We start from the raw sequence: 26,121 nt of genomic DNA on the forward strand, positions 1-26,121 counted from the left end.
CTGAGCACCTGGGTGTGACGGTTCCTGTTTGTGAGCCCGGTCCAGTACTGGGTGGGGGAAAGTGGAGACAGCAGATCCTGGGGCTTTGCTAACCAGCCAGTCGAGATGAAACAGCAAGGTCCAGGTTCAGTGAGACACTGTCCAGAAAGGTGGAGCGCACTGGGCTCAGAACCTGCTTGTATGGGTGCAGGCATGTGTGTGTACACACAAGCACACGCGCACAGGAAGGGTGCAAGGAAAGGCAGCCTGTGTGACCGCTGTCGCTGTGGCACCAGGGATGCAGCTTGGGCTTAAGTTTGAGGAGAAATAGACCCTTACTTCCTCTATTCTCTCCCTAGAGGCCTGGGTGTCTGGCCTCCAGCCCAACCCGGTGGTCAGAGAATTCCTGGAGGGAGTGAAATGGGAGAGGTTGACTTCGGAGGGAGGGGAACTCTGGGAGTCAGGGTGTGTTTAAGGGGTGTTTAGAAACGAAGGGAAAGCCGTTCACAGCCTCCCCGTGCCACCTCGTCTCCCTTCCCTGTAACAGAATGTGACCCCAACTCCAGACGCGATCCCTCTGTTCACCGGTTAAGACTTCCACTCTTCCCTTAGGTCCACATCTGCTGTCTTTATGAGCTCAAACCTCATGTCTTCTCTGACCACTTCTTCATCCCTAGTCAAGGAGTAGCAACATGCATTTTCCACTCGACAGGGAGCACTTGGTGAACTTATTTTTCAGGCTCCCCTTGCCAGTTAGCAGGTGATGTGCACTGAATTAACAGGCAAGTTGGGCGCAGAGGGGGGATTTTCTGGGAGCACTGGTTGGGATGGACAAGTGGGAGTTTCTTGAAGGGTGCCGAGGTTCATGTGTGTGTGTGTGTGTGTGTGTGTGTGAGTGTGTATGCATGCACACACACGCTAGAGACTCTAGGAATGTACAGTAGGCATCAGGGTGTACTTTCACAGCTGTTTTTTACAACCCAGGGCTTTCTAGTCTGGGGGGTACCAAGCCAGGGTTGAATATGCTGCAGGTGCTGGAGATACTAATTCCAGAGCAGAGGTGACACACAACCAGCTGTTCACCTAACCTCCCCCGCCCAGAGGCAGGAATGAGGGAACAGCTGCCACGTTATAGGGGACACATTTCCTGGGATCCCAAGGCCTGACTCATCAAGAGGGCAGAGCCCTATCCTTGGGGCTTTCCCCTTAGCTTGAGGTGTTCGGGAACCTAAGAGATGCCACAAGGCCACGTGTCTGTATTTACATCTTTATTGTCTCTTCCTCCCCAACCCCCAAGGATTCTTAGGTTCAAAGTAGCCAGCACTGAGGCCCAATTATCTGAAAGCTGATGTAGTATAGGTGGAAGAGGCCCTCTTCAGGCCTGGGAGCTGGCTGGTTGGGCCACATTCCAGGCCTGATGGGTGGTGTGACGAGGAGCCAGACTCAGCCCTGGATCAGTGGAGCTAGCAGGAGCAGAAACACAGCCGCAACCTTAGGGGAGCTTGCAGCCCCTGCCAAGTCTTGGGGGCAGAGGTCACTGTCTTCAGAAGGCCAGTAGGGGGAGCCACTGGGATGCAGAAAATGGGCTTCTTCCACCGTTTGCGATATCCACATAGCTTCAGGGCCAATGGCTGCAAACAGCTCCTGGCTACCTCGAACAGCCATGCCCATGAGAACCCAGGGGCCTCCCTCAGTCTGGCACAGGAGGGAAGGTGCTGAGGTCACCTGTAAAGTTGGAGCCAAGGCCAAATGGGTCTGTTACCCCTGCATCTGGTTCTCTTAACGTCCCTAGGGTCCAGTCACAAAGCACTACATGTCTCCACCCTTAGATTTCCTGCTTCCTGGTCCCTCTGAAGTCTAGGCCAGAAATACTTGTTCCTATCAGGAGCCCAATACCAATAAATTCCAATCTGAATAGGGTCTAGTCGCCTAGAACTACCTTTCCCCTCTCTGGCCCAAGATGCATAGGACCCGCCCTGTACCTCACATCTATCTTCCTGTCCTTCAGTATAGAGGACACAGAAGGTTCCGGGAGGCAGAATGCCCTGATAGAGGCAGTGACAGAGCCGTGGAGTCAAGATGGAGACAGCAGTAGCTACAGGAACTAGAGAGGAAAGAGGCTGTATAGGGCTCTGGTCTGAGGTCACTCCTCATTCCCATGACCCAAGGGCTCTCACCTCTGTCCTGGGGGTCCTTCCAGCCCAGCACCCAGCAGCTGGCCCCTGGAGGAATACCCCCTGGGTGTAGGCAGATGGGCAGAGCTGATGGGGAAGGCTCCACCTGAGAGTTCAGCTCCAGCAGGGCCAGGGGGGGCCTAAGTCCTAAGTGCCGGGGCAGGCGGATGCTGATGACAGAGCGAGATACCTGGTGACCCTGTCGGGGGGAGCTGGCCCCTGCCTGGCCCAGATACACTTCGATGTAAGGCACTGTGGTTGAGCCCAGCCTGTGGGAACAGGAAACAGCATGGGCTATTTCTTTCATAACTGGTGAACTCCTTCCCAGCAGAAGGAAGGGGCAGAGCAGGTCTCTTGGACCATGCAATTGCTTTGTGATTTCTCTGCTGTCTCAAAACATTTTACCCGCTCCCCAAAAGCCAAATAACCAAAACATTCCAACAAAAATTTCCCACAATGCACAAATCCCAAAGCGACAATGTCCTACTGCTGAAAGAATCCTTGATTTATCACCCAATTTTTCTCACCTGAGAATACAGTGAGTAGCTGCTAGGACCCAGCCTGGGGCAACCAGAATCCCAGTGCAGACTCGATTACCAGTCACATGCACCTCTGTCAGCCAGGGCCACAACACACCAGCTGGAGTGGCCTTTGGCCTTAGGCCACAGGCTAGAGAGAGGAGGTGGCCATCTCAGCGGGAGTCCCCAAGCTGCCGCCTGGAAGCTTTGCCAGGATCTAAGACCTCCCAGGAACTCCTAAAGTCTCACAGACCCCTGCTCACCCCCATGCTCAGTGTGTGGGGGACAAATCTGTTCCTCAGTCTCCTCCCCCTCAGGGCCCCAGTCCCAGATCAGCTGGTCCTCCAGGTAGGCTCCCTGAGTCACATGACTAATCCATGGCGCGTGAGTCTGCAGCGGGGAGAAGGCTCGGGGACGGAGACAACCACTTGAGAAGGTTCTGTATCCTGCCAGGAACCACGTTCCCTCCTCACGACACAGAAGGCTCCAACTGGAATCTTTCTGTGGCAAAACAGTGTTTTTACTAGCGTGAGCACTCAGCTTTCTGGACTTTCCTGGGATCCTGATTCTCCTTCCGTGGACTAATCAAATATCCATCCTTCTGGCCAAGTACCAACACTAATTTTCGTAAAAATCTAGCCCTCACTTAGCAAATTCCAACACCTTTTCACCCCACGCCCTTCTTTCCTTCTTTCTCTCTTTGGTTCTTCAAGACAGGGCTTCTCTGTGTAGCCTTAGCTGTTCTTGGCTGTCCTGGAACTTGCTCTATAGACCAGGTTGGCCTCAAACTCAGTGCTGGGATCAGAGGCCACCACCGCCTGGGCCCTGCACCCCCATTTTAGAGACAGGGTTTCTGGCTCTCCTGGAACTCAAAAGCATGCGCCACTACCGCCTGGCTTCAAGCCCTCTCAAAATTGAAATTGCCAAACTCGGGCTGAGGAGATGGCTCTGTCGGGAAAGCACTTGCTTCACGAGGACCCAGACTTGGCTCTCCAACACTCAAAGCGTTTAAAAAGAAGGAATAAGCCGGGCGTGGTGATGCTCGCCTAGGCAGGTCTCTGAGTTCGAGGCTAGCCTGGTCTACAGGGCTTGCTCCAAGACAGCCAGGGATACACAGAAAAACAGTCACTAAAAAAAAAAAAAGTAACGAATAATCGAGTTAAGGCACCACAAGCACGAGGCCCGGAGCGCCCTGCCCCCGTTGCTAGCTCCTCCCGCCTCCAGCAGAGTTCCGGCCGGGGCCGGATGGTCGCGGCGAGCTCCTGTCGCTCACCCAGCATCGTCCCGCCTCTTCCTCCTCTTGGTAGGCGGGGCACAGCCAGTGGGGCGGGTCTCCCGGCGGCGGCACCGACTCCCCCTGGCGGCCGTACAGGCAGTGACACCACCAGCTGTTCAGTAGCTGCGCCTCCAGCTGCGCTCCGGAGCCGGCTGCGGATTCTGAGAGACGGGGAGGCGAGCGGTGCTTCGGCCGCGTGGTCCCCGCCCGCCCGCCCGCCCCACCCAGGCGGTGTCCCCGCGCGGCCCGGCGCACCCCCGCGGCCCCAGCGAGCCAGGCGGCAGCGGCTCCCGGGCAGGAAGAAGTGTTCGGGATGGGGCAGGCACACGGCGCTCGGGGCGGCGGTCAGGTTCACGCGCGACCTCAGCTGCAGCAGCGCCAGGTCCGAGGCCGAGTCCCTGGAGGCGTTCTCGTGCGGCACGAGACGTGCCACCCTCTCCTCCTCCGGACGCGAGGGCAGCAGCACCCGCCAGGCTTCTAGGTCGCCGGGTGGGCTGTCAGAGGTGCGGGGCTGCTGGATGGGGATGCTGAGGACGCGTGCGCTTCAACACACAAGCTGCAAGCCTCGCTTCCCAGGCTTAGATTGCATCTAGGAGTTGGGGCTTCGCCCAGCGCTGGAAATGCGCTCCCTATTCTGAGTCTGTTACTCTGGCTCTCGCGTTTTGGACCGAGCCTCCTACCCACCCTCGCCAGACTCCCCCTCTTTGTGCCGGATTCTGTAATCTCCAGGGGGACCCCACCCTACAGACTGAGCAGTACAACTCCCACCCCATAGGAAGGACTGAGCCTGTCTGAGGTGCAAGAGTGCCAGATCCGTGGATTCTCACTCACTCCAGAAAGCAGCTGGCGGGTGCCAAGACCCAGCTGTCAGACACCAGAGCTCCATAGCAGGGTCTGGAGCCTGGCACCATCACCTGGGCCTCCCAGGGCCAGCTCCCTGGCCGCGAAGCCTTCCCGCACTCTGAGAGATGAGAGGAGAGGCCTGGGTCAGGAGGTCTGCAGAAATCCTTAACCCTGCAGCCTCCACCCGAGTTCGAATCTGCCCAGTCCGGCTTCACCTGGTTGGGCAAAGGTACAGTTTTCTTCTCCGGGCTCCCAGGGTCCTGACTGGGGCTTCTGGAGCTGGCTGGGAAAGGAAGGCCCGGGCTCTGAACCCGTCACATGTTCCCGTATCCACGACTCATAGGGAGCCACTGCAGTGAACACCCCAGGGCGGTTCCTCCGTCCACAGCCAAAGCCAAAGCTGGTGATTCCCGCCAGGAACCAACGGCCGCCGTCCTCACAGACTAGCGGTCCCCCAGAGTCACCCTAAATATAGATGATTTAAGTCAGACTTCACTTCAAGAATCTACAGCCCGTTTGGGGCCTAACATACAGCCACCGCCACCTTCTAGCAACCTTCCTTAGCTACCTTCATCTCTGTATTATCTATTGCCCTAATCAGAAGAAAGCCCGGTAAAGCAGAACCACCAAGTCGCCAAAGCCAAGGAAGAGCACCCAGACATTGCATCAGTGACCTTTCCAGAGAGCCCTGTCGGTCTCACTCAGAACTGAATGATTTTTGTAATAGTTCACCTCAGAACTGTTTCTGATTTCTAAGGTTTCTAAGTCACACCCCTAAAGATTTGTTTTGGGCCTGACTTGAACCCAGGGTCTCACAAATGCTGAGCTCCACCCCTCAGCCACCTCTTTAAAAAGTAAATCAAGTGTTAGGGGCCGGGGTTGCTCAGCTGGGAAAATGGTTACCTTGCAAGCTCAAAGAACTGGATTCCAGCTCCATAACTCATGTAAAAATATGATGACCCGAACTACAAGGGAGGCAGAGGCTGGAGCGTCCTCCCCACTTGCTGGCCAGCCAGTTTAGCCTAATTGGCGAGCTCAAAGCCAAGGAGAAACTCTCTCTTAAAGGAGGTGGACTATATCCTGAAGATGACTCCACAGGTTGTCTTCTGCCTGCACACATATGCACACCTGCACACACCTGCACACATATACACACACCTGCACACATATGCACACCTGCACACACCTGCACACCTGCACACATATGTACACACCTGCACACATATGCACACCTGCACACACCTGCACACATATACACACCTGCACACATATGTACACACCTGCACACATATGTACACACATATACACACCTGCACACATATGCACACCTGCACACATGCACACAATCGCAAAAAGAAAAGAAATTGAAGTCAAGCTTGGAGGTACATACCTATAGTCCCAATACCTGGGAGGTGAAAGGATCAAGACTCAGTGACATAGCTATTTATAGGCTAGCCTGAGCTACACGAGACTGTCGTCAAACAAAGAAACAAAAGAGGCCCAGTGAGGTGGCCTGGTGGCTGAAGGCACTTGTTGCCAAGCCTGAGGATTTGAGGTCAGTTTGCAGGACTCATATGAGGGAAGGTGAGAGCTAATTCCTGCAAGCAGTCACTTGATGTCCACCACGTACTCTGACATACAGAGCGGAACACACACGCACACACAATAAACAAATAAATAAATGTTAAAAAGGAAATAGAGATATGAGTTGAGGAAGATGCTGTAAGCGTTAGGAAACATAGGTAAGATACTGTCTGAGTGAATGAATAAATAAACAAATAAACAAATTCATTACAAAGGGAAATGGGAGGCTTTGCTGAAAAGATGGCTCAGAGGTTAAGAGCACTGGCTGCTCGTCCAGAGGTCCTGAGTTCAATTCCCAGTAACCACATGGTGACTCACAACCATCTATATATAATAGTGAGGCCTGATGCCCTCTTCTGGCATGCAAGCAAGCATACAGACAGAAGACTGTGTACATATAAAATAAATCTTAAAAAAAAAAAAAGCTGGGCAGTAGGGGCACAAACCTTTAATTCAAGCCCTCAGGAGACAGAGGCAGGCAGATTTCTGTGACTTTGAGGCCAGCCTGGTCTACAGAACAAGTTCCAGGACAGCCTGCAAAGCTACACAGAGAAACCCTGTCTCAAAAATAGGCGGGGGTTGGGGGAGAGCTGAAGAGATGGCTCAAGTTGAGAGTGCTGACCTCTTTTCCAGAAGACCCAGGTTCAGTTCAATTCCCAGTATCTACATGGCAGGTCACAACTATCTATACCTCCAGGAAATCCAGCACCCTAACACAGACATACATGTATGCAAAACACCAGTGTACATAAAATAAAAATCAGTTATTTTAAAAAGAGGGGCTATGGGGCTGGAGAGATGGCTCAGAGGTTAAGAGCACTCTGTCTGCTCTTCCAGAGGTCCTGAGTTCAATTCCCAGCAACCACATGGTGGCTCACAACCATCTGTAATGAGATCTAGTGCCTTCTTCTGGCCTGCAAGTATACATGCAAGCAGAACACTGTATATGTAATAAATAAAGATTAAAAAAAAAAAAAGAGGGGCTATGAAATCAAATGAGGAGGAAGACCTAAAATCAGTGGACCAGAAACAATAGGAATGGGACATTGTTGTTAAGGTGTCTCTGAGCTCAGGAATCTTGGTGACCTGAGGAGGATCACAAAGAAGACTTGGGGCTGGAGAGATGGAGAAGAGCCCTGGCCACTCTTCCCAGAGGAGTCAGGGTCAACTCCCAGCACCCACAGGGCAGCTCACGACTGTCTGTAACTCCTGTTTCAGCAGATCTGACACCTTCACACAGATACACATGCAGACAAAACACCAGAGCACACAAAACAAATAAGTAAATGAATAAATACGTTTAAAAATAGAAGACTCAACATTTTGTAGAGTTCTGCTACCCAGAACAGTAGCTAACAGCCCAAAGCAACTATTATTATTTGAGATTGGTTTAGTGCTTTATGTATGTGAGTGTTTTGCCTGCATGTGTGTTTGGGCACCACAGGTGTGTCTGGTGCTTGTGGAGGTGAGAAGAGGCTGTTGGATCCCCTGGAATTGGAGTTACAGATGGTATAAAGGTTCTGGGAATTGCACCCTGGTCCTCTGCAAGAGCAGCAAATGCTCTTAACCATAGTGCCAACTTTCCAGTTCCAATTATTTAAATTGAAACACAGTTTTGGTTTCTGAGCCCCTCTACTCCCTACCCCCATTTTGTTTTAGTTGAGATAAAGTCTCATAAAGCCCAGGCTGGCCCCAAATTCACTGTGTAGCTGAAGCTGGCCTTGACTTCTGATCTTCTGCATCCGCCGCTTCATGAGTTCTGGGATTATAGGCATGTACCATGGCTCTCCGCTTCTGTGGTGCTACGGCTGAAAGTGCAGGCTGAGCACTCCAACAACTGAACTCTCCCAGTGTTTCTCTCAGCCTTTGTATGTGTGTGTGTGTGTGCGTGTGTGTGCGTATGTGCGTGTGTGTGCATGTGTGTGCGCATGTGTGTTGGAGGGCCGAGGACAACTAACTTCATGGTGGCTCACAACCATCTGTAATGGAATCTGAAGCCCTCTCTGATATGCATGCAGACAGGGCACTTATGCCTAAAACATACATAAATCTATAAAACTAAAAAAAAGAAAAAGAACATTTCTTAGGACTCAGTTCTCTCTCCTTCCACCACGCGGGTCCTGGGGATCAAACTCAGGCTGTCAAGCTGGACAGTGAGAACACGTGCTTGCTGAACCATGTTGTCAACCTCGGGAAGTTCAATAAACATTACAGTATATTCAAAGAACTGAAGAAGCAAGAATCTAAACACAAGGAAAACGACCCAAGCAGAAGAGGGGCCATTGATCCGAACAGGAAGTTCTCAGGAGAAGACATACAAAAGCTACTAAACCTTTTTAAAAGTGTTCAACAGCATTAGCCATCAGGGAAATGCAAATTTAAACTACTTTGAGTGCTGCAGAAGATGTGGAGAAAGAGGAGCCCTTATTCACTGTAGTGGGAGACACAAATTAGTATAGCCAGTATGGAAGTCAGTCGGGAGGTTCCTCAAAACACAACAAAACGAAAAGATTTTTACTGTATGATTAACCTAAGCCAGTCTTGGACACAGAGAACTCCATACCCTACCATAGAGATGTTTAGTGTTTCTCTGTTCACTGTAGCAGAGCAAGGGGACCAATCTAAGTGTCCATCAACGGACAGTGGGTCAAAATCTCCAACAGAGATAAAATGGAATATTTCTCAGCTCTAAACAAAAACAAAATTCGCAGGAAAATGGATGGAGTTAGAATGTATAATATTGAGGTAACACATCTCAAAGGTAATAAGCTCACTTATGTGGCTCCAAACCTATAATATGTATGTATGTGCGTATGCATGTATGTATGTATCAACTGCACATGTGGCTACCATAGAATATGTAGGAAGAACAAGAAAGCTAAACATTAGGGACTGGGTAAGGTCTGAACGCAGCTACAGGGCATGAGCTATGAATGAAAAGCTGATGTTTTTTTCTAGTTTTAGCCCTGTCATTGATTTTTCAGTCTTGTTTTGCTTTGGTTTTGGTGGAAGAGCGCATAAAAACATAATTGACAGTGAGGGTGTAGAGCGTGAAGCTCTGAGCTTCAGAACCACGTTTTGAACAGAGTTCATCAGATGTATGGACTCCACTCGGGTGCTCTCACAGCATGGCAGCTATCTTTTCCCAGTAAAGCCTGAGTTAACAAGATAAAGAAACTACTTTGAGATTCCATTGCACCCACTGAGAATGGCTATTTTCTTCCTTTCTTTTTTAAAAAATTATTTTTTTATATGCCAGGCGGTGGTGGCGCACGCCTTTAATCCCAGCACTCGGGAGGCAGAGGCAGGTGGATCTCTGTGAGTTTGAGGCCAGCCTGATCTACAAGAGCTAGTTCCAGGACAGGCTCTCAAGCTACAGAGAAACCCTGTCTCAACCCCCCCCCAGCAAAAAAAAAGTATTCTAGGGCAGTCAAGAATACATAGTGAGACCCTGTCAAAAATAAACATATATACATACATATAAGTTATACACACACACACATATATATATAATTTTAAAAAGAGTTTGAGCACAGGAACCCTGTATTTGTGGACAGTGCTTCCCCAAGAAATCATAAGTTATTAAATAAAAATCTCAATGTCGTGTCATGTTGTAAACCATGCAGTCGTGCCTCGTGGGGAATCTACTAAGATTGCTTTGCTAAATTTACATGTTGTCAAACTGCCTTCTAAATATTTATGTTGATACCCATAAATCAATGTGGCTCTCAACCTTGATCAGCAAGCATCTCTCTATAGTGGGTGTCTGGCCTCTACTTCCCAAATGCTGAGATTACAAGTGTGCTCTAGTATGCTAGGCTCCATTGGCTGTCTTTGGGTTGTTTTTTTAATTTCTTTATTTATTATGTATACAATGTTCTGCCTGTCTGTATGCCTGCAGGCCAGAAGAGGGAACCAGTTCGAATTACAGATGGTTGTGAGTCACCATGCGGTTGCTAGGAATTGAACTCAGGGCCTCTAGAAGAGCAGCCAGTGCTCTTACCCTCTGAGCCACTTCTCCAGCCCTGTCTTTGGTTTTTGGTTTGTTGCCAGAGATTGAACCCAGAGCCTCCTAGGTTCTAGGCACATACTGTACCCATGAGCCGTACTCCCCAGACCAAATTCCACTGAAGATGAGGCTCCAACATTTGTCTGTTCCTTAGCTGCTTCCTATGGGTTAGGAGACCTCTCCTCACCTGGCAGGTATCCTTGCGTCCCTCCGGATAGCCAGCACACAGCATCCCTGGCTGAAGCTGGAAAGTCAGGTTGAAAGGGCCAGGCCGACTGTAGAGACACTGACAGGCAGCCTCTCCCAGCAACCTTAGCTCCACTTCCTGTAGCACCCAGGGGAGAGGCAGAGGGTCTGGGGATAGAATCAGAGAGCAGATACGATGAGTCAGGTATGAAACACTCATCTCCCCAGGCCTTAACTTTGTCCCTGTCAGCTGCTTCCTGGACATCTCCGTCAACACGTCCCCAGTGGGTCTGCAGGTGTAGCTCAGTTGGTAGGCTGCTTGCTAGCATGCGTGAAGGCCTGTGTTTGGTCCCCAGAATTGAGTCATCCAGGTGTGGCCACACAGGCTTGAAATCCCAGAACTTGGGGAGTGGAACTGGAGATTCAGAAATTCGAGGTCATCAGCAGCTACATAGAAAGTCTGATGCCATCTTGGCTTATGTGAGGCCCTGCCTCAGGGGGGAAAAAGATGGCAGCTTGGCCTACCACCCTCATCGCATTGTCCGCTGCTCTTATCTTCTCTCGAAGGCCCCGTCTCAGGCTTAGCCCCTGTAAGCAGCCAGGAGAGCTGCCACAGATGATGGTACAGATTGTGGACTATACAAGGTCCCCAGACAATAATGTACTTCTGGAGGAGCCAAAATCAGTAAGCTCTCGACCCTTATGCAGAATTGTGTTTGTCCCAAAAAGAGCATCCTTTTCACAAAGATATCACGTGATTAAATACGGTCTTGCCAAACACAGAAACTGGAGTTTAGGATAAGCATCTGGCCGTTATGGCACATGCCTCTAACTCCAGCACTGGGAGGCAGGCAAATCTCTGAGTTTGAGGCCAGCATGAAGTACAGAATGAGTTCCAGGACAGTAAGGGCTATACCAAGAAATCCTGTCTCAAAAAAATAAACAAAGGGGGGCCGGAGATAGGGCTCAGTTGTTAAGAGTACTACCTGCTCTTCCCAGCAACCACATGGTGGCTCACAACCATCTATAGTGATATCTGGTGCCCTCTTCTGGCCTGTAGGCAAACATCCAAGCAGAACACTATATATAATAAATAAATCTTTAAAAAAAATGAACACAAAACAAAACAACAACAGAAAGAATCTGGGTGTCATCCCTGTCCATCTGTTATTTTATTGGTTTTTCAAGACAGAGTTTCTCTGTGTGGCCCTGGCTGTCCTGGAAATCACTCTATAGTCCAAGCTGGCCTTGAACTCAGAGATCTGCCTGCCTCTACCTCCCAAGTGCTGGGACCAAAGGTGTGTGTGTACCACCACCACCTGGCCCCTCTCCCCCTTTTAAAAGATTATTTTATGAATATGAGTTTTTTTGTTTTGTTTTTGCCTGATTGTCTGTATGCATATCGCATGTGTGCCTGGTATCCCCAAAGTTCAGAAAAGGGCATAGGACATCCTGGAAATGGAGGTATCTGGAATTACATTTGGTTGTGAACTACCATGTGGGTGCTGGGAATCAAACCTGGGTTCTCTGTCCAAGCAACAGTTACTTTATAACAGCTGAGCCTTAGCTCACCTTCCCCAGATAGTTCCCAAGTCAGTTGTGACATCTCTGTATTCCACTGTAACTCCCCAGTGCAGGCAGCATAATCCTGGGCCTAAGGGAGCAACCCAGCCTCCTGACTGGTCGGCTTCCTAATTCAGTCTGTACCTGCTACTTCCAGGAGCAATGTTTCTGTAGAACAGCTCTGTGTTTTTACCAAGAACAGTAAATGAACGCTTGTTATGTTCACTGGTGTATCTCTTTCAGGGCTTGTCTAACACAGTGCCTGGCACATAGAAACATCCTCGACAAAAGCGTGAGCCAATGAATGTTCTGAGCAGGGAGACGCGAAAGCGGAGAAGAGACTGAGGAGCAGTGGATAGGTAGGAAGGGAGGAATATGGAAGAACAAGCGGGTCTAAGCGGCAGTACTTGAACACCTATTACAGAAGGTAACCACAACCCATTAAGTTCGGCTGTGCCCGTCTGAACCACCCAATACCCCCTGGGGCTGTTTTTCTCCTTTCGCAGGAGGAAGTGTGCAGGGGTAATGCTTTGTCTGAAAGAGCTGGGATGGAACCCGAGTCCAGCCTAAATCCAGAAGAGAGAACAAAAACAAAAACTGGGAGAAAAGGTGAGGCCAGAGGTGGGGCAACCTCTGGGGCAGAGGAAGGTACATAGAGGGAGGTTAGGAATTTTCCGTGGATCAGAACTAAGTCTCCCAAGCTCCGCCTGGATCCTTCTCTTTAGGCCCAGCTTCTGAGGAGCCACCCACAGGAGGACCCAACTTTTAGGGTGCTCCGGGACCCACACCTGCAAGGGCGGTCGCCCGCCCCACTCACCAGCCTCCTGGACGTCTCCCCAGCCCGTGGCCCAGCAGGCGGTGCCGTGAGCGAAGCGGTGCGAGGCACGAGGCAGGCAGACCGGCCGCACCGAGGGGCTTAGCCTGGCGGGCGAGGCCAGGCGCAGCAGAGCCAAGTCGGCGCCCAGTTCCACTCTGCTGTAGTTGTGCGGCACCAGGATGGCGGCCACTGAGCGCAAGTGCGCGCCGTCCAGGGGTCCGTCCTGGGAGTGCACGCCCAACAGGACTGACCATTCGTCCGCGGGCTCCAAGGTTCCGTTCCTGCTCCAGTGCCGGGGAGGGAAGGGGACTAGGTTGGCCCCACGGAATCAGCAGATCACTTTGGAGCTGAGGACTCAGAGCCGAGGGATAGTTAGGGTCAGTAGGAACCCAGGAAGTGAGCATCAGATCCAGATTAGGGGCTGAGACGCTGTGGTTGAAAGGGTCAAATAGGATTTGGAGATGTCAATGGAAGGATAGTTCCTATTCCAGGGTGCTCAGCATGGACAGCATGGCATTGATTGGCAGGGAGGGTAAGCAGGGAAGGTGGAGCTGCAGAGCCACCTTTAGTTAGCCGTTGAAGGAGAGAATTGGACACTTTGAAGGAGAGAGAGACTGTACTCACGTCACGAAACAGTGAGCAGCGGAGAGGACCCAGGAAGGGGCGATGAGAGAGCCCCCGCAGATGTGGCCCCCACCTTGGTGCAGGCTCACCTGCCATGGCCAAGTGCCAGGGTGTGCATCGGAGCCCCCCACAATACGGGAAGAGGGCTCAGGGCGACCGCAGTCTGGAATGGAGACCCATGGAAGCCAGAGCCCTGTTAGGGTTCTCCTCCCCTCTGACCCTCAGACTCCAGAGACCCTGATAACTCGGGAGAAAGCCTGAATCTTCATCCACTCCTTTAATTTGCCCTTCTGAACATGACCAAGGCATGGCAGAGTCCCTGGGATCTTCCAGTTCACTCATAACTTAGCCAGCCTGAAAAGTCTTTAAGAGTCAAGGCAGCCAGGTGTGATGGTGTGCACCTTTAATCCCAGCTAATCCCAGCAGAGGCAGGCAGATATCTGAGGGTATGAAGCCAGCTTGGTCTACAGAGCGAGTCAGGACAGCTAGGACTATAGAAAGACACCTTCGCTCAAAACAACAACAACAAAACAAAAAACCAAAAAGAACCCCAAAACAACAAACAAACAAACAAACAAAAACCAAAAAACCCAAAAAGCCAGGCGGCGAATTGATGTACACCCTTAATCCCTGCACTGGGGTGGGGGGCTGCAGGGAGATCGCTGTGGAGTTCGAGGCCAGCATGGATTACAGAGGGAGTTCCAGGACAGCCAGGGCTATACAGAGAAACCCTATCTCAAAAATCCAAACCAAACCAAGCCAAACCACCAAACCAAAACAAAAATAACCAACCAACCAACCAACCAAACAAACAAAAAACCCCCAAGATCCAAGGCAACTCATGCCTCTCTCTTACCTAAGTCTTCAAATTCTCCTTGGGTAGGACTGACAGCTAGAAGACAGAGGGTAAAGAGAGAAGACACTGTGACTTCAACCCCGACGTTGCCTCGCCCCCATCTTCCTGCTCTAACCCCAGATTTGCCTCCCCAGTCCCATCCCCTTGTTATTGTTTCAGCCCCTTGACCTGCCTGCACCACGGCACCTCACTTTCTTCTGACTAGCCATCTTACCTGAGTCCTGGAAGGCTCCTGGGATGGGGCTGACCACTGGGAAGACAAGAGGGAGGCAGGGAAAGGCTGGAGAGACGATGCACCTAGGTGAGGCTCTCGCTCCTTCTGCCCAGGTCTACAATGTTCCACCTCGCCCCGACAGCCAGTAGGGCCTCCCTTTCCCGTTCCCCCTCCCCCAAATCCCCCAGGTTCTTGGTATGGTCCTTCTCTGTCTCTTTTGACATCTCACTGCCTCTAAAGGCTGCAGGAACTATATTCTGCTTTTCAGCTCTCTAGGTGGTGCCATCCAGGCCTCCTGAAGCCCTAGCCTCTGAACTTACCCATCATTACAACTGGGATGAACAGGTGCTGGGACATGGTTCACTAGAGTTGGCGGGGCAGCGGGAGGCACAGAGACAGACAGTTGAAAGGCTGCTTCCTGCCACCAGACTGTCACTGACTGTGTCTGGTCCCTCCCAATGGTCCCAGGAGTAGCCCCACCCTTCCTGGCTAGAGCCCATTTACAGGAGGAATCTGAGAGGATCTGGGGCTGAAGGGGGAAAGTAGGGAGTTCAAAGGCCCCACCCCAGGCTCCGGTGCATCTCACATATCTGGAGGCTCGGAATGGAAGTAAGGGAGGTGTCCCAGCTCCAGGACACCTGGATGTGGGTGAGATGAGCAGAGAGTTCTCTGTGTCAAAACCAAGTCAGATGACCGTGGTGGACGCATATGCACAGGGCTCTTGGAAGAGCAGAACCAAGCTGAGCCATAGCCCTTGGCATGACTCACCGGAGACCTCACCTTTGATTGGGGTGTGGCTTCCCCAGTGGCTTGGCCTTTTCTTCTCACACAGCTCTAGTTACTGGAGTTACTGGCCAGGGCTGGGGCAGGAACTCCAGGGAATTTGATTCCATCCTAACAAAGGGATCATAGACTTAGGCCTGCTGGAGAGGACCAAGCAGCCTGGCTGGAACATTCTGATGACCTCTGTGCTAGGGTGGTAGACTCTCAGTACTGTTGTTTGCTCTTTAGATGACTTGGGAAAACCACTCAGCCTCTTGGCGTATTGCTTATCATTAGAAGTGGTTTAAGAAATGTAAGGCGCTGGGCATGGTGGGGCCCAGGTGCGATCCCAGCCCTGTGAAGGCTGAAGTGGACAGAGTGAGACCCCGTCTTCACAAAGAACCAGGTGTGTGAGGTACGGGACTTAGCTCCTAACAGAGAAAACCAAAGATTTCTGTGGAGGAGTACAGGGGCCGGATTATACAGGCCCATATTTCTACAGTGTATGGAGGCCAGAATTCTGAACGACCTGGCAAGGCACAGTTTGCACCTTCCACACAGACGGTGGTCGCCTAGTTTTTGATAGTGAGACCGCCTGATGTCATCGTAAGCAAAGGGTCAGGATCTGCTAATGTCATTCTGCCCCTTCTATTGTAATTTAGGAGGGGCAAGAGGTGTTTTCAGTCTACCTGACAGAGCAGGCATAAGCTTAGAGTGTGGACGTGACCACAGTCATTCTCCCGGCTACCTAGGAAACAGAATGCTAATGACCGCCCCCCCTCCCCGGCAGTTTACATTTTGTTATAAAAGCTGCTTGGAGAATAAATGTGGGTGATTTTCAGGCTGCGAACTCAGGATTTCATGAAGGATCCTTGAAAGCTCCCCTCCCAATAAAGTCATGTGAGTTGTGTCTTTATTCCCACACCTCCACTCAGGAATGAGAAATAATTTAGGTCCGGGCTGGTCCCAGATCCCAACAGAGTAGTGACTTATACTTTCAGGGGCTGTGGATGTGCAATGTCTGATGGGTTTAATCCTCATCACTTCCTGTACTTGGGAAGAACAGGACGGAGGATCAGGAGTCTGAAGTTATCCTTGGCTGTAGATCAGTGGTTCTCAACCTGTGAGTCACGACCCCTTCATAGGGATTGCTGAAGACTATCTGAAAACACAGATATTCACATTACGATTCATAATAGTAGCAAAATTACAGTTGTGAAGTAGCAACAATATTAATGTTATGGTTGGGGGGTCCCTGCAACATAAGGAACTGTATTAAAGGATCACAGCATTAGAAAAATTGAGAATCACTGTTGTAGAGCAAGTTTGAGGCCAGTCTGGACCATATGAGACCTTGTCACAGACACACTACAGCGTAACATAGTCTGGACCATATGAGACCTTGTCACAGACACACTGCAGCGTAACATAGTCTGGACCATATGAGACCTTGTTACAAACATACTGCAGCGTAACATAGTCTGGACCATATGAGACCTTGTCACAGACACACTGCAGCGTAACATAGTCTGGACCATATGAGACCTTGTCACAGACACACTGCAGCGTAACATAGTCTGGACCATATGAGACCTTGTTATAGACACACTGCAGCGTAACATAGTCTGGACCATATGAGACCTTGTCCCAACACAGTGTAGGGTAACATAGTCTGGACCAAGTGAGACCTTGTCACAGACACACTGCAGCGTAACATAGTCTGGACCATATGAGACCTTGTTATAGACACACTGCAGCGTAACATAGTCTGGACCATATGAGACCTTGTCCCAACACAGTGTAGGGTAACATAGTCTGGACCATATGAGACCTTGTCCCAACACACTGCAGCGTAACATAGTCTGGACCATATGAGACCTTGTCCCAACACAGTGTAGGGTAACATAGTCTGGACCAAGTGAGACCTTGTCACAGACACAGGGACACAACTGCCTGCCTCTGCCCCCCAAGTGCTGGGATTAAAGGCATGCACTACTACCCAATCCATCACACCTATTTTATCTGGTACTGGAGCTAGGACTCAGGACTTCACAAGTGTAAGACAACCATTTTGCCAATCCAGCCATTTCCCCAGAACTTTGTTTTAAAACATATTCATTATTATTATTATTATTATTATTATTATTATTAGTAGTAGTAGTAGTAGTAGTAGTAGTAGTAGTATGGTGTGTGTCTTTTATCTGCATAAATGTCTGTGCACAATGTGTGTGCAGTACCCACAGAGTCCAGAAGAAGGCATTGAATCACTTTAGAACTGGAGTTACAAGATGTTTGTGAGCAACCGTGTAGGTAGGTACTGGGAATTGAACTGGGTTCTCTGGATGAGCAAGCATTAATTCTTAACCCCTGAGCCATGTCTCCAGCCATCTATTTTTTTTATTTATTTGTTTTATTTTTTATCTTTTAAAAAGATTTATTTATTTATTATGTATATAGCATTCTGCTTGCATGTTTGCCTGCAGGCCAGAAGAGGGCACCAGATCTCACTACAGATGGTTGTGAGCCACCATGAGTTGAACCCCAGACCTTTGGAAGAGCAGGCAGTGCTCTTAAGCTGATCCATCTCTCCAGCCCTGTTTGTTTTTCGAGAAAGGGTTTCTCTGTGTGTATCCCTGGCTGTCCTGAAGCTCACTTTGTAGACCAGGCTGGCCTAGAACTCACAGAACCACCACGACCACCACTGTGCTGGGATTAAAGGAGCACAGCCTGGCTCTATTTATTTTTTTAAGACAAGATCTTACTGTGTAGCTCCGAATGACCTCAAACTGGCTGCAGCTCTCTTGCCTCGGCTTCCGGAGGGTTGCAATCACAGACGTAAGCCATTATAGTTGGCTACTCACATACAATTTTGGAATAAGACAAACTGACAGATGGCGCTAGAAGCCAGGGAGGGGAAATCCTTTCTGGGGACAATACCGACTGCAAAGAGCATAAGAAAGCTGAGGTCTTGACCAGGTGGGGGTTGTATCGAAATGGGTCTTTCAGTGGGCTGTGCTCTAGGCAAGCACACGCTCTGAGCTTTACAGCACAGCTCTGCTCCTAAGGAGACACATCGGAGTTTCTACGTGGACTCGAGGGTCAGTTAAGGGAATACAAGTGAACCAACTCCAAAAGTGACTTTCTTGACTGAAAATGTTGGTAAAAGGTGCCCTATTACATCAGATACAGCTCGGTATTTGTAATATGCAGCTTCTCAAGGTGCCTGGAGGATAGAGAGACCTTTCAGCACTGGGGAAAACAGAGGCATTCTGAAGCCGAGCTCTTGATATTACATTTCCTGATAAGAGAGATGGTTTCTTTTAACAAAAAGGTTCCAGGTCACATTTATTTATTTACTTCTGAACTGACTTCAGAGAATAACCACAAACAAATAAAAGAAAACAATAAAAACAATAACAAAGAAAGTTGATGATTGTCACTGCCAGGGGAAAAAAAAGAACATTCTGTAGATGATCCTCAAATCCTTCGTTCCACTTCTGGACTGGGGAGCTGGCTCAGTGGTCAAGGGCATGGTCGGTACACAACGATATAGACTACAGGAGAATGAAATAGAATAGGCTGGTCCTGGTGGTGCACACCTGCAATACTGGCACTTGGAAGGTACAGGTGGGATTAGGAGTTCAAGGCTAGCTTTGGCTACATGGCTAGTTCAAGGCAATCCAGGGCTGCAGGAGCCCCTGTCTCAAACCTCTCTCTCCTTCTACCAACATAAATAATAAATTCAATAAATAAAACTGGTTGGGGTGTAACACAGTGGTGCAGCACCTGTGTAGTGTATGATAACAGGGAAGAATGGTAAAGAGAAGACTTCACCAGGTAAGCAGACCTGAGCACAGTCAAGATCAGCTCCACCAGGCAGGGCTGAATCTTCTGTGAAGAATGTGTTTGAGGGGGCTGGAGAGACGGCTCAGCGGTTAAGAGCATTGCCTGCTCTTCCAAAGGTCCTGAGTTCAATTCCCAGCAACCACATGGTGGCTCACAACCATCTGTAATGAGGTCTGGTGCCCTCTTCTGACTTGCAGGCCTACATGAAGACAGAATATTGTATACATAATAAATTAAAAAAAAAGAATGTGTTTGGGCAAGTGGTGGGGATGTTCAATCGTTGTCAGCCCCGAGTTTGTATTTGTATTGATTAAATAAAATTAGCCTTGGGTTAGGAGGCTGAGTTAGCAACTAGCTGACAGAAAGTAGTTATAGAGCATTGTAAACGGAGGCTGCTTGTTTGTTTCCTGGCTGCCCAGACCCCAAACAATCACACAGAAACAAAACTAATTAAAACACTGCTTGGCCTATTAGCTCAGGCTTCTTACTAATTGACTCTTACATCTTAATTAACCCATACCGATTATTTTGTATTTTACCAGAAGGCTTGTGGTTTACCAGTAAGGTTCCGGGGTGTCTGTCTCCTTCCACAGCTACATGGCAGCTCTGACTCTGCCTTCTTTTCTCCTCTATCTCTGCTTGGAATTCCTGCCTTGCTTCTTTATTAACAATAGTAATAAACATATTCAGAGCGTACAGGGGGGAGTCCCACATCAGAGCATCAGAGGGCATTTGAGAGATGAGAGACACAGGAAGTAGTAGGGAGGGAACTAGGGATTTATAGCGGCTCTGGTTTTTTTTTTTTTTTTGTTTGGGACAGAACAGAAGGACACTTTTTCCAGAGATGCCAGCAAGCGAAGTTAGCTAGTTACTGCCCAGCCTCTCTGAGCTAACAGGTTTTCACCCTATCTTTTGAAGCTCAAGTCTTATTTATAAATAGAATGATAGAGATTTAGTTAAAGCCATCTTTAGTGGCAACAACAGGGTGGATGCCTGTGGGAACAGAATTCCTGCCAGGCTGTAGCATGAGTGACTGGGCCGTTGCCACAGAAGCAGGCTGGTAACAGTGGTGTCACGATTGCTGACTGAAATAGCAGTAGATTAGGCCCAGTCACTGTGCCGAGGTTAAGACCACAGGCAAGCATGGCACCTCATACCAACAACCCCAGCCCTCGGGAGGCTGAGGCATCTACATGGCAAGATCAAGGCCAGCATGGGCTATGTAAGACCTTTCTTTAAGAAAAAGGAATTGTGTTCAGGATCTGCAAGTCACTCCACTTCGGGTAGGGCTGGCCAAACCTCAGAAAAGAACCCGGGCATCTGTCTGTACCACCACCTAAAAGGGCAGTCCAAAGATCCAGAAATGGGGTCAACCTAAGGCTATACAGGAGGATTTCTGGTGGTTAGATACAAACCAGTATTCCTCAAGAACTTGTGAAACAGATTCCTGTCTACCCAAAGGAGTCATTTCTCTTACCTCTGGCAGAAGAGACACACAGCCACCTGTGGCATCTATCAGCATATCAAGGTTCACGCTGGCCTCCAGGCTCCCTCAGCATCAAGAGTGCCTGTTACACATTTCAAGATCCATGCTGGCATCCTAGCACCTCCTCCTCTACCCTAAGCTCTGCCCAGCTTCCTTCTGCTTAGCTACTCATTCTCTTCATAACCCTGCTATTCTTGCTATGTTTGCGCTCTCGCTCTCTCTCTCTCTCTCTCTCTCACTCTCTCTCTCTCTCTCTCTCTCTCTCTCTCTGATTTGCTCCTGTTTCTCTCTTCTCTCACTGTGTTTTCTCTGTTCTCTATCCTCCCTTTTCATGCAGGTAGCCCTGGCCATGTCTGACCTGCAGACCATGTTCGGTCTACTTTTCTCTCTCTGCTATGGACTCTTCTAGATGCCTCTGGCTGTTCTCTCTCTCATATCTACAATAAAACCTTCCCCTTGTCAGGTTGTGGTGGCTCACACCTTTAAGCCCAGCACTCTAGAGACAGAGGCAGGTGGATCTCTGTGAGTTTGAGGCCAACCTGGTCTATAGAGCGAGTACCAAGACAGCCAGGAATACACAGAGAAATCCTGTCTCAAAAAAACAAACAACTGCCGGGCGGTGGTGGCGCACGCCTTTAATCCCAGCACTCGGGAGGCAGAGGCAGGCGGATCTCTGTGAGTTCGAGACCAGCCTGGTCTACAAGAGCTAGTTCCAGGACAGGCTCCAAAACCACAGAGAAACCCTGTCTCAAAAAACCAAAAAAAAAAAAAAAAAAAAAAACAACTATGGGCTAGAGAGATAGCTCAGAGGTTAAGAGCACTGGCTGCTCTTTTAGAGGTCCTGAGTTCAATTCCCAGCAACCACATGGTGGCCCTCAACCATCTATAATAAGATCTGAAGCCTTTTTATGGCATGTGCATATATAATAAATAAATAAACTTTAAAAAACCCAAACAACAACAACAACAAAAAAAAACCCCAAACCCTCCACCTTTAACCAAACCACGGAGCACTAATGCCATTAGTTTATACAGTAGGTAAAATATACCAAAAAATTTATCCAGTTCTTTCAGATTTTTCAAGTTTGGTGGAGTACACCTTTGTTGTTGCTGTTGTTGTTGATGATGATGTTTTCTCAAGGCAGGGTTTCCCTGCATAGCCCTGGAACTCCCTCTGTAGACCAGGTTGGCCCAGAACTCAGAGATGTGCTTGCCTCAGTCACAGTGCTAGGATTAAAGGTGCGTGCCACCGTCACCCAGCCTGGAGTACAGATTTTTAAAGTATGTCCTTATGATTCTCTATTTCCTTCTTGTCTGCTGTGATGTTCCCTTTCATCTCTAATTTTATTTAGATCTTTGCTGTCTTTTAGTTGATTTGACTAAGATTTTATCAATCTTACTGATTTTCTCAAAGAACTACCTCTTCTTTGTATTGATTCTTTGGGTTTTGTTGTTTCTATTTCAAAACTGATTTCAGCTCTGAGTTTGAATATTTCTTGCTAATGTTTTTGTTCATTTGTTTGTTTATTTTGAGACAGGGTTTCTCTGTGTAGTCCTGGCTGTCCTAGAACTCACTCTGCAGACCAGGCTGACCTTGAACTCATAGAGATCTGCCTTTCTTTACCTCCCAGGTGGTGGGATTATAGACCCGGGCCACCAGCTCGGACTCTGCTCTTGACTGGCATCCATTCCTTTGGAGATCCTCTTGTGGCAAGAAGAATGACTGTTTCTCTTTCCTTTTCGCTGGACCAGAACCGTCCATCTCCTAATCTAGTCACATGTATTAGTAATCAGGCAACTGCACTGGCTGCCCCTGGGGGTCCTGATAGAATATGTACTCAGTTCCAGCCACTAAAAGCGGGTGGTGGTGGCACACACCTTTAATCCCAGCACTCGGGAGGCAGAGGCAGGCTGATCTCTGTGAGTTCGAGACCAGTCTGGCCTACAGAGCTAGTTCCAGGACAGGCTCCAAAGCCGCAGAGAAACCCTGTCTCGAAAAACCAAAAAAAAAAAAAAAAAAGCCCTTTAAAAAGGTGGACCTTGGTCACCTCCCATCTCTCTCTGCGTGTCTCTGCTTCTCTGCCTGCCTCTCTCTCTCCCTCTCTCTCTCCCTTTCTCTTTTGACTTTCCTGTCCCCAGAGGCTGGTCTCCTTCCTCCCCTCACTCCTTTTCCTGTTCCCTTCGATGTCGCATGGTGTGACTTCGCAGCATGTTGTAAAATTATAACAACGTGTTCTCCAGGGACCGCCCCAGGTCACCAGCTCCACCTTTCATCTTTTCCCCTAACACATCCTGGAAGCACCTGACCTACAGATCCAAAAGTGACCCTAGCACTTTGGTCTTAAATGAACTGCCTTACTGCAAGTGCATCTCCCTTTAAGTAAATGCATAGGATGGCGTTTGGAGGATGGTTCCTAGTAGATAAAGAATAACTGGGCTGGAGTTTGAGAAGCTGTTAGCTCACTGGGAGAAAGACCCTTTGCCTTTGTAGGTGCTTCCCTGGCAAATAAGATGGGCCTTGTTGCAGCCCTTAGAGTCGATAGGATGCCAGAAGAGGGTGAGGTTGTTGGCAACACTGTGGCCTGAGACAACAAATCTGTATAACTTTGTGGCCCAGGCAGAAAATTTTCTAAACTCTTATGGTAAATGTGGTAAATGGGGGCTGGAGAGATGGCTTAGTGGTTAAGAGCACTGGCTGTTCTTCCAGAGGACCTGGGTTCAAATCCCAGCATCCGTATGATAGCTCACAACCATCTGCAATGGGATCTGGCGTCCTCTTCTGGCCTGAAGGCAGACATGCATATTACATATGTAATAAATAAATAAATAAATCTTAAAGAAATAATGTGGCGAACGGAGTATTGTAGGTCCTTAAGTAGCAGATATTTCTCTTGTAGGTTGTCTGTGTGAATTCAAACCACCTGAACTCCAAGGTGAGACCCTGGTTCACATATGAAAAACATAATATAAAATTAACCACCATAGGAATCTAATCGAGTTTAGAAAGGTTTATCTCTGGTCTCTGCAGAGATGGCTCAGTAGTTAAGGCTCTTCTTGCTAGTCCAGAGGCCCAGGTTTGATTCCGAGCACTCATAGTTATCTGTAACTCCAGTTACAGTTCCAGGGGATCTGACCCTCCCTCACCTTTGGTTTCTACAGACACTGAATGCAAACAGTGTACTTACATATATGCAGGCAAAATACATACATAAAATACAAATAAAAATAAAACTTAAATATATAGAAGAACATGGCTGGAGCAAGTAGTTCAGTGATGTAGTGGTTGCCTGGCGTACATCAGGCCCTGGGCTCAGTCCTTCTGTATGCTGTGAACACCATTGGTTAATAAAGAAACTGTCTTAGGCCTGTGCAGGGCAGAATATAGGTAGGCGGGGAAAACTAAACTGAATGCTGGAGAAAGAAGGTGGAGTCAGGAGAAGCCATGTAGCCTAGCCAGAGGCAAATGCTTTACCTGGTAAGTCACAGCCTTGTGGAGATACACAGATTAATGGAGATGGGTTCATTTAAGATACGAGTTAGCCAGAAATACACTTAAGCTACTGGTCAAACAATACTGCAAATAATACAGTTTCTGCGTGATTATTTCGGGAGTCTGGGTGGCTGGGAAACAAACAAGCGGCCTCCTACAACAGTGGGTGGCATATGCATATACGAAGACAGAAAAATGAGGGGTTCTTATATGTAGTCATGATTCTGTGAGTAACCCCAAAGAAGCTTTTCCAGCTTCTCGCCTTCCAGGCACAAGTAGGGTTGGACAGGACTGAATTTGTTGCCCCCTGGTGGTGGTAAAGAGGTATGAATTTGTACTTTAAGCCATATGGGAATTAGGTGGTTTTTCTACAATATTTGTTTTATAACAAGTATTTTTTTTTGAGACAGAGTTTCTCTATGTAGTCTTTACATTCCTGGACTTATTCTGTAGACCAGGACTACATGGAACTCAGAGATCTGCCTCCCTCTGCCTCCTAAATGCTGGGATTGAAAGACTGTGCCACCATGCTGGGCATAACAAGTATTATATCAAAGTTTATGTGTAATCTGGCAATAGTGGATCATGTGTGTAATTTTAGCACTCAAGAGGCAGAGGCAGAGGATGACTGCCTTAAGAACAAGGCCAGACTCAGCAACATAGGAAGTCCTTGCTTTCAAGACAAGGTTTCTCTGTAGCTTTGGAGCCTATCCTGGAACTAGCTCTTGTAGACCAGGCTGGCAGAGGCAGGCAGAGCTTTGTGAGTTCGAGGCCAACCTGGTCTACAGAGTGAGTTCCAGGACAGCCAGGGCTACCCAGAGAAACCCTGTCTTGCATCTGGGATTACAGAACCTATAACTGAGAAAATGCCCTGCCCCCCATGAGATTGGCCTGTAGAGCATTTTCTTAGTGATTCATGTGGGAAGCCTCAGCCCACTCTTGGTGGTGAGACCTCTGGGCAGATGGTCTGGGGTTTTATATGAAAGCAGGCTGAACAAGCCATGGAGAGCAAGCCAGTAAGCAATATTCCTCCATGGCCTTCAGCTCTGGCTTCCCTATTCCTGCCTCGGCTTGCGTCGGGAATGCTCTGTAATGTGGAAGTGTAAGCCCAGTGAACTTTTCTCTTCCCACACTACATTGGTCATGGTGTTGAATCACAGCCTTAGAAAGCAAACTAAAATCTTATGTCCTTTTGCTTTTGAAAATAGCTTAGGGCAAAGCCAGAGCAAAGTTCCCTAGATCTTGAAGCTCTCCAGCGTCTTTGTGGGTTTGTGTGTGTGTGTGTATAGCTAAGGGTTCAGCGTGCCCCCTAAATGATCCTTCTGGAAAGCACTACAGCAGTGACTTTATGAGCACACAGACGGACTGGCAACGCGGCTCACTGAGCAAAGCTGCCTGCAGCCAAGTTTGACAACCTGCGTTCCAGGGATGGGACCCAAATGGTGGAAAAGAGAACTGAGATCTGCAAGCTGGCTTCTGACTAAGTACACACATGTACACATACATAAACAGATACATATACACACCACCCCCATATATCACTCACAACACATATACCACGCGCACACACACACACCAAACACACCATAGACACCAACACATATATATACACCAACCACACACACACATATACACCACCCACAACACATATACCATACACAGCACACACATACACACCATAAACACCACACACATACACACTACCCATAGCACATATTCCATACATATAACACATAAACCATACACACCATAGACACCACACACACACACATATACACCACCCACAACACTTATACCATACATACAACAAATATCCCATATACACCGCACACTGAACATACTATAAACACATATATACATATATACACACTCCATCCCCCCATTCATAAAACAT

The 26,121-nt window shown here is 48.8% G+C and overlaps 1 protein-coding gene across 1 annotated transcript; it reads right to left on the reverse strand.

The window, feature by feature from the left end:
- Positions 1–1,248: 1,248 nt before the first annotated feature.
- Prss36 (serine protease 36) lies at positions 1,249–15,000 on the reverse strand. The gene is made up of 15 exons (XM_075975199.1): positions 14,964–15,000; positions 14,644–14,679; positions 14,430–14,465; positions 13,574–13,736; positions 12,950–13,230; positions 10,571–10,737; positions 5,006–5,255; positions 4,779–4,908; positions 4,203–4,474; positions 3,945–4,108; positions 2,935–3,172; positions 2,681–2,822; positions 2,157–2,422; positions 1,962–2,083; positions 1,249–1,704 (listed from the first exon to the last, which is right to left on the reverse strand). The coding sequence occupies exons 1-15, from the start codon at positions 14,998–15,000 to the stop codon at positions 1,423–1,425; spliced, it is 2,586 nt and encodes an 861-aa protein (XP_075831314.1). The 3' UTR covers positions 1,249–1,422.
- Positions 15,001–26,121: the final 11,121 nt, after the last annotated feature.

Source organism: Microtus pennsylvanicus, chromosome 5 (genome assembly GCF_037038515.1).
Source record: "Microtus pennsylvanicus isolate mMicPen1 chromosome 5, mMicPen1.hap1, whole genome shotgun sequence".
Lineage (NCBI taxonomy): Eukaryota > Metazoa > Chordata > Mammalia > Rodentia > Cricetidae > Microtus > Microtus pennsylvanicus.

Excerpts from the sequence above, each read along its gene's own strand:
- Prss36 (XM_075975199.1), bottom strand. The coding sequence starts at position 15,000 with ATGTCCCAGCACCTGTTCATCCCAGTTGTAATGATGG. Across the intron at positions 14,466-14,643 it reads AGGAGCCTTCCAGGACTCAG|CTGTCAGTCCTACCCAAGGA; the intron begins GTAAGATGGCTA and ends TCTGTCTTCTAG. Across the intron at positions 2,423-2,680 it reads GCTACTCACTGTATTCTCAG|GCTGGGCTCAACCACAGTGC; the intron begins GTGAGAAAAATT and ends CTGTTCCCACAG.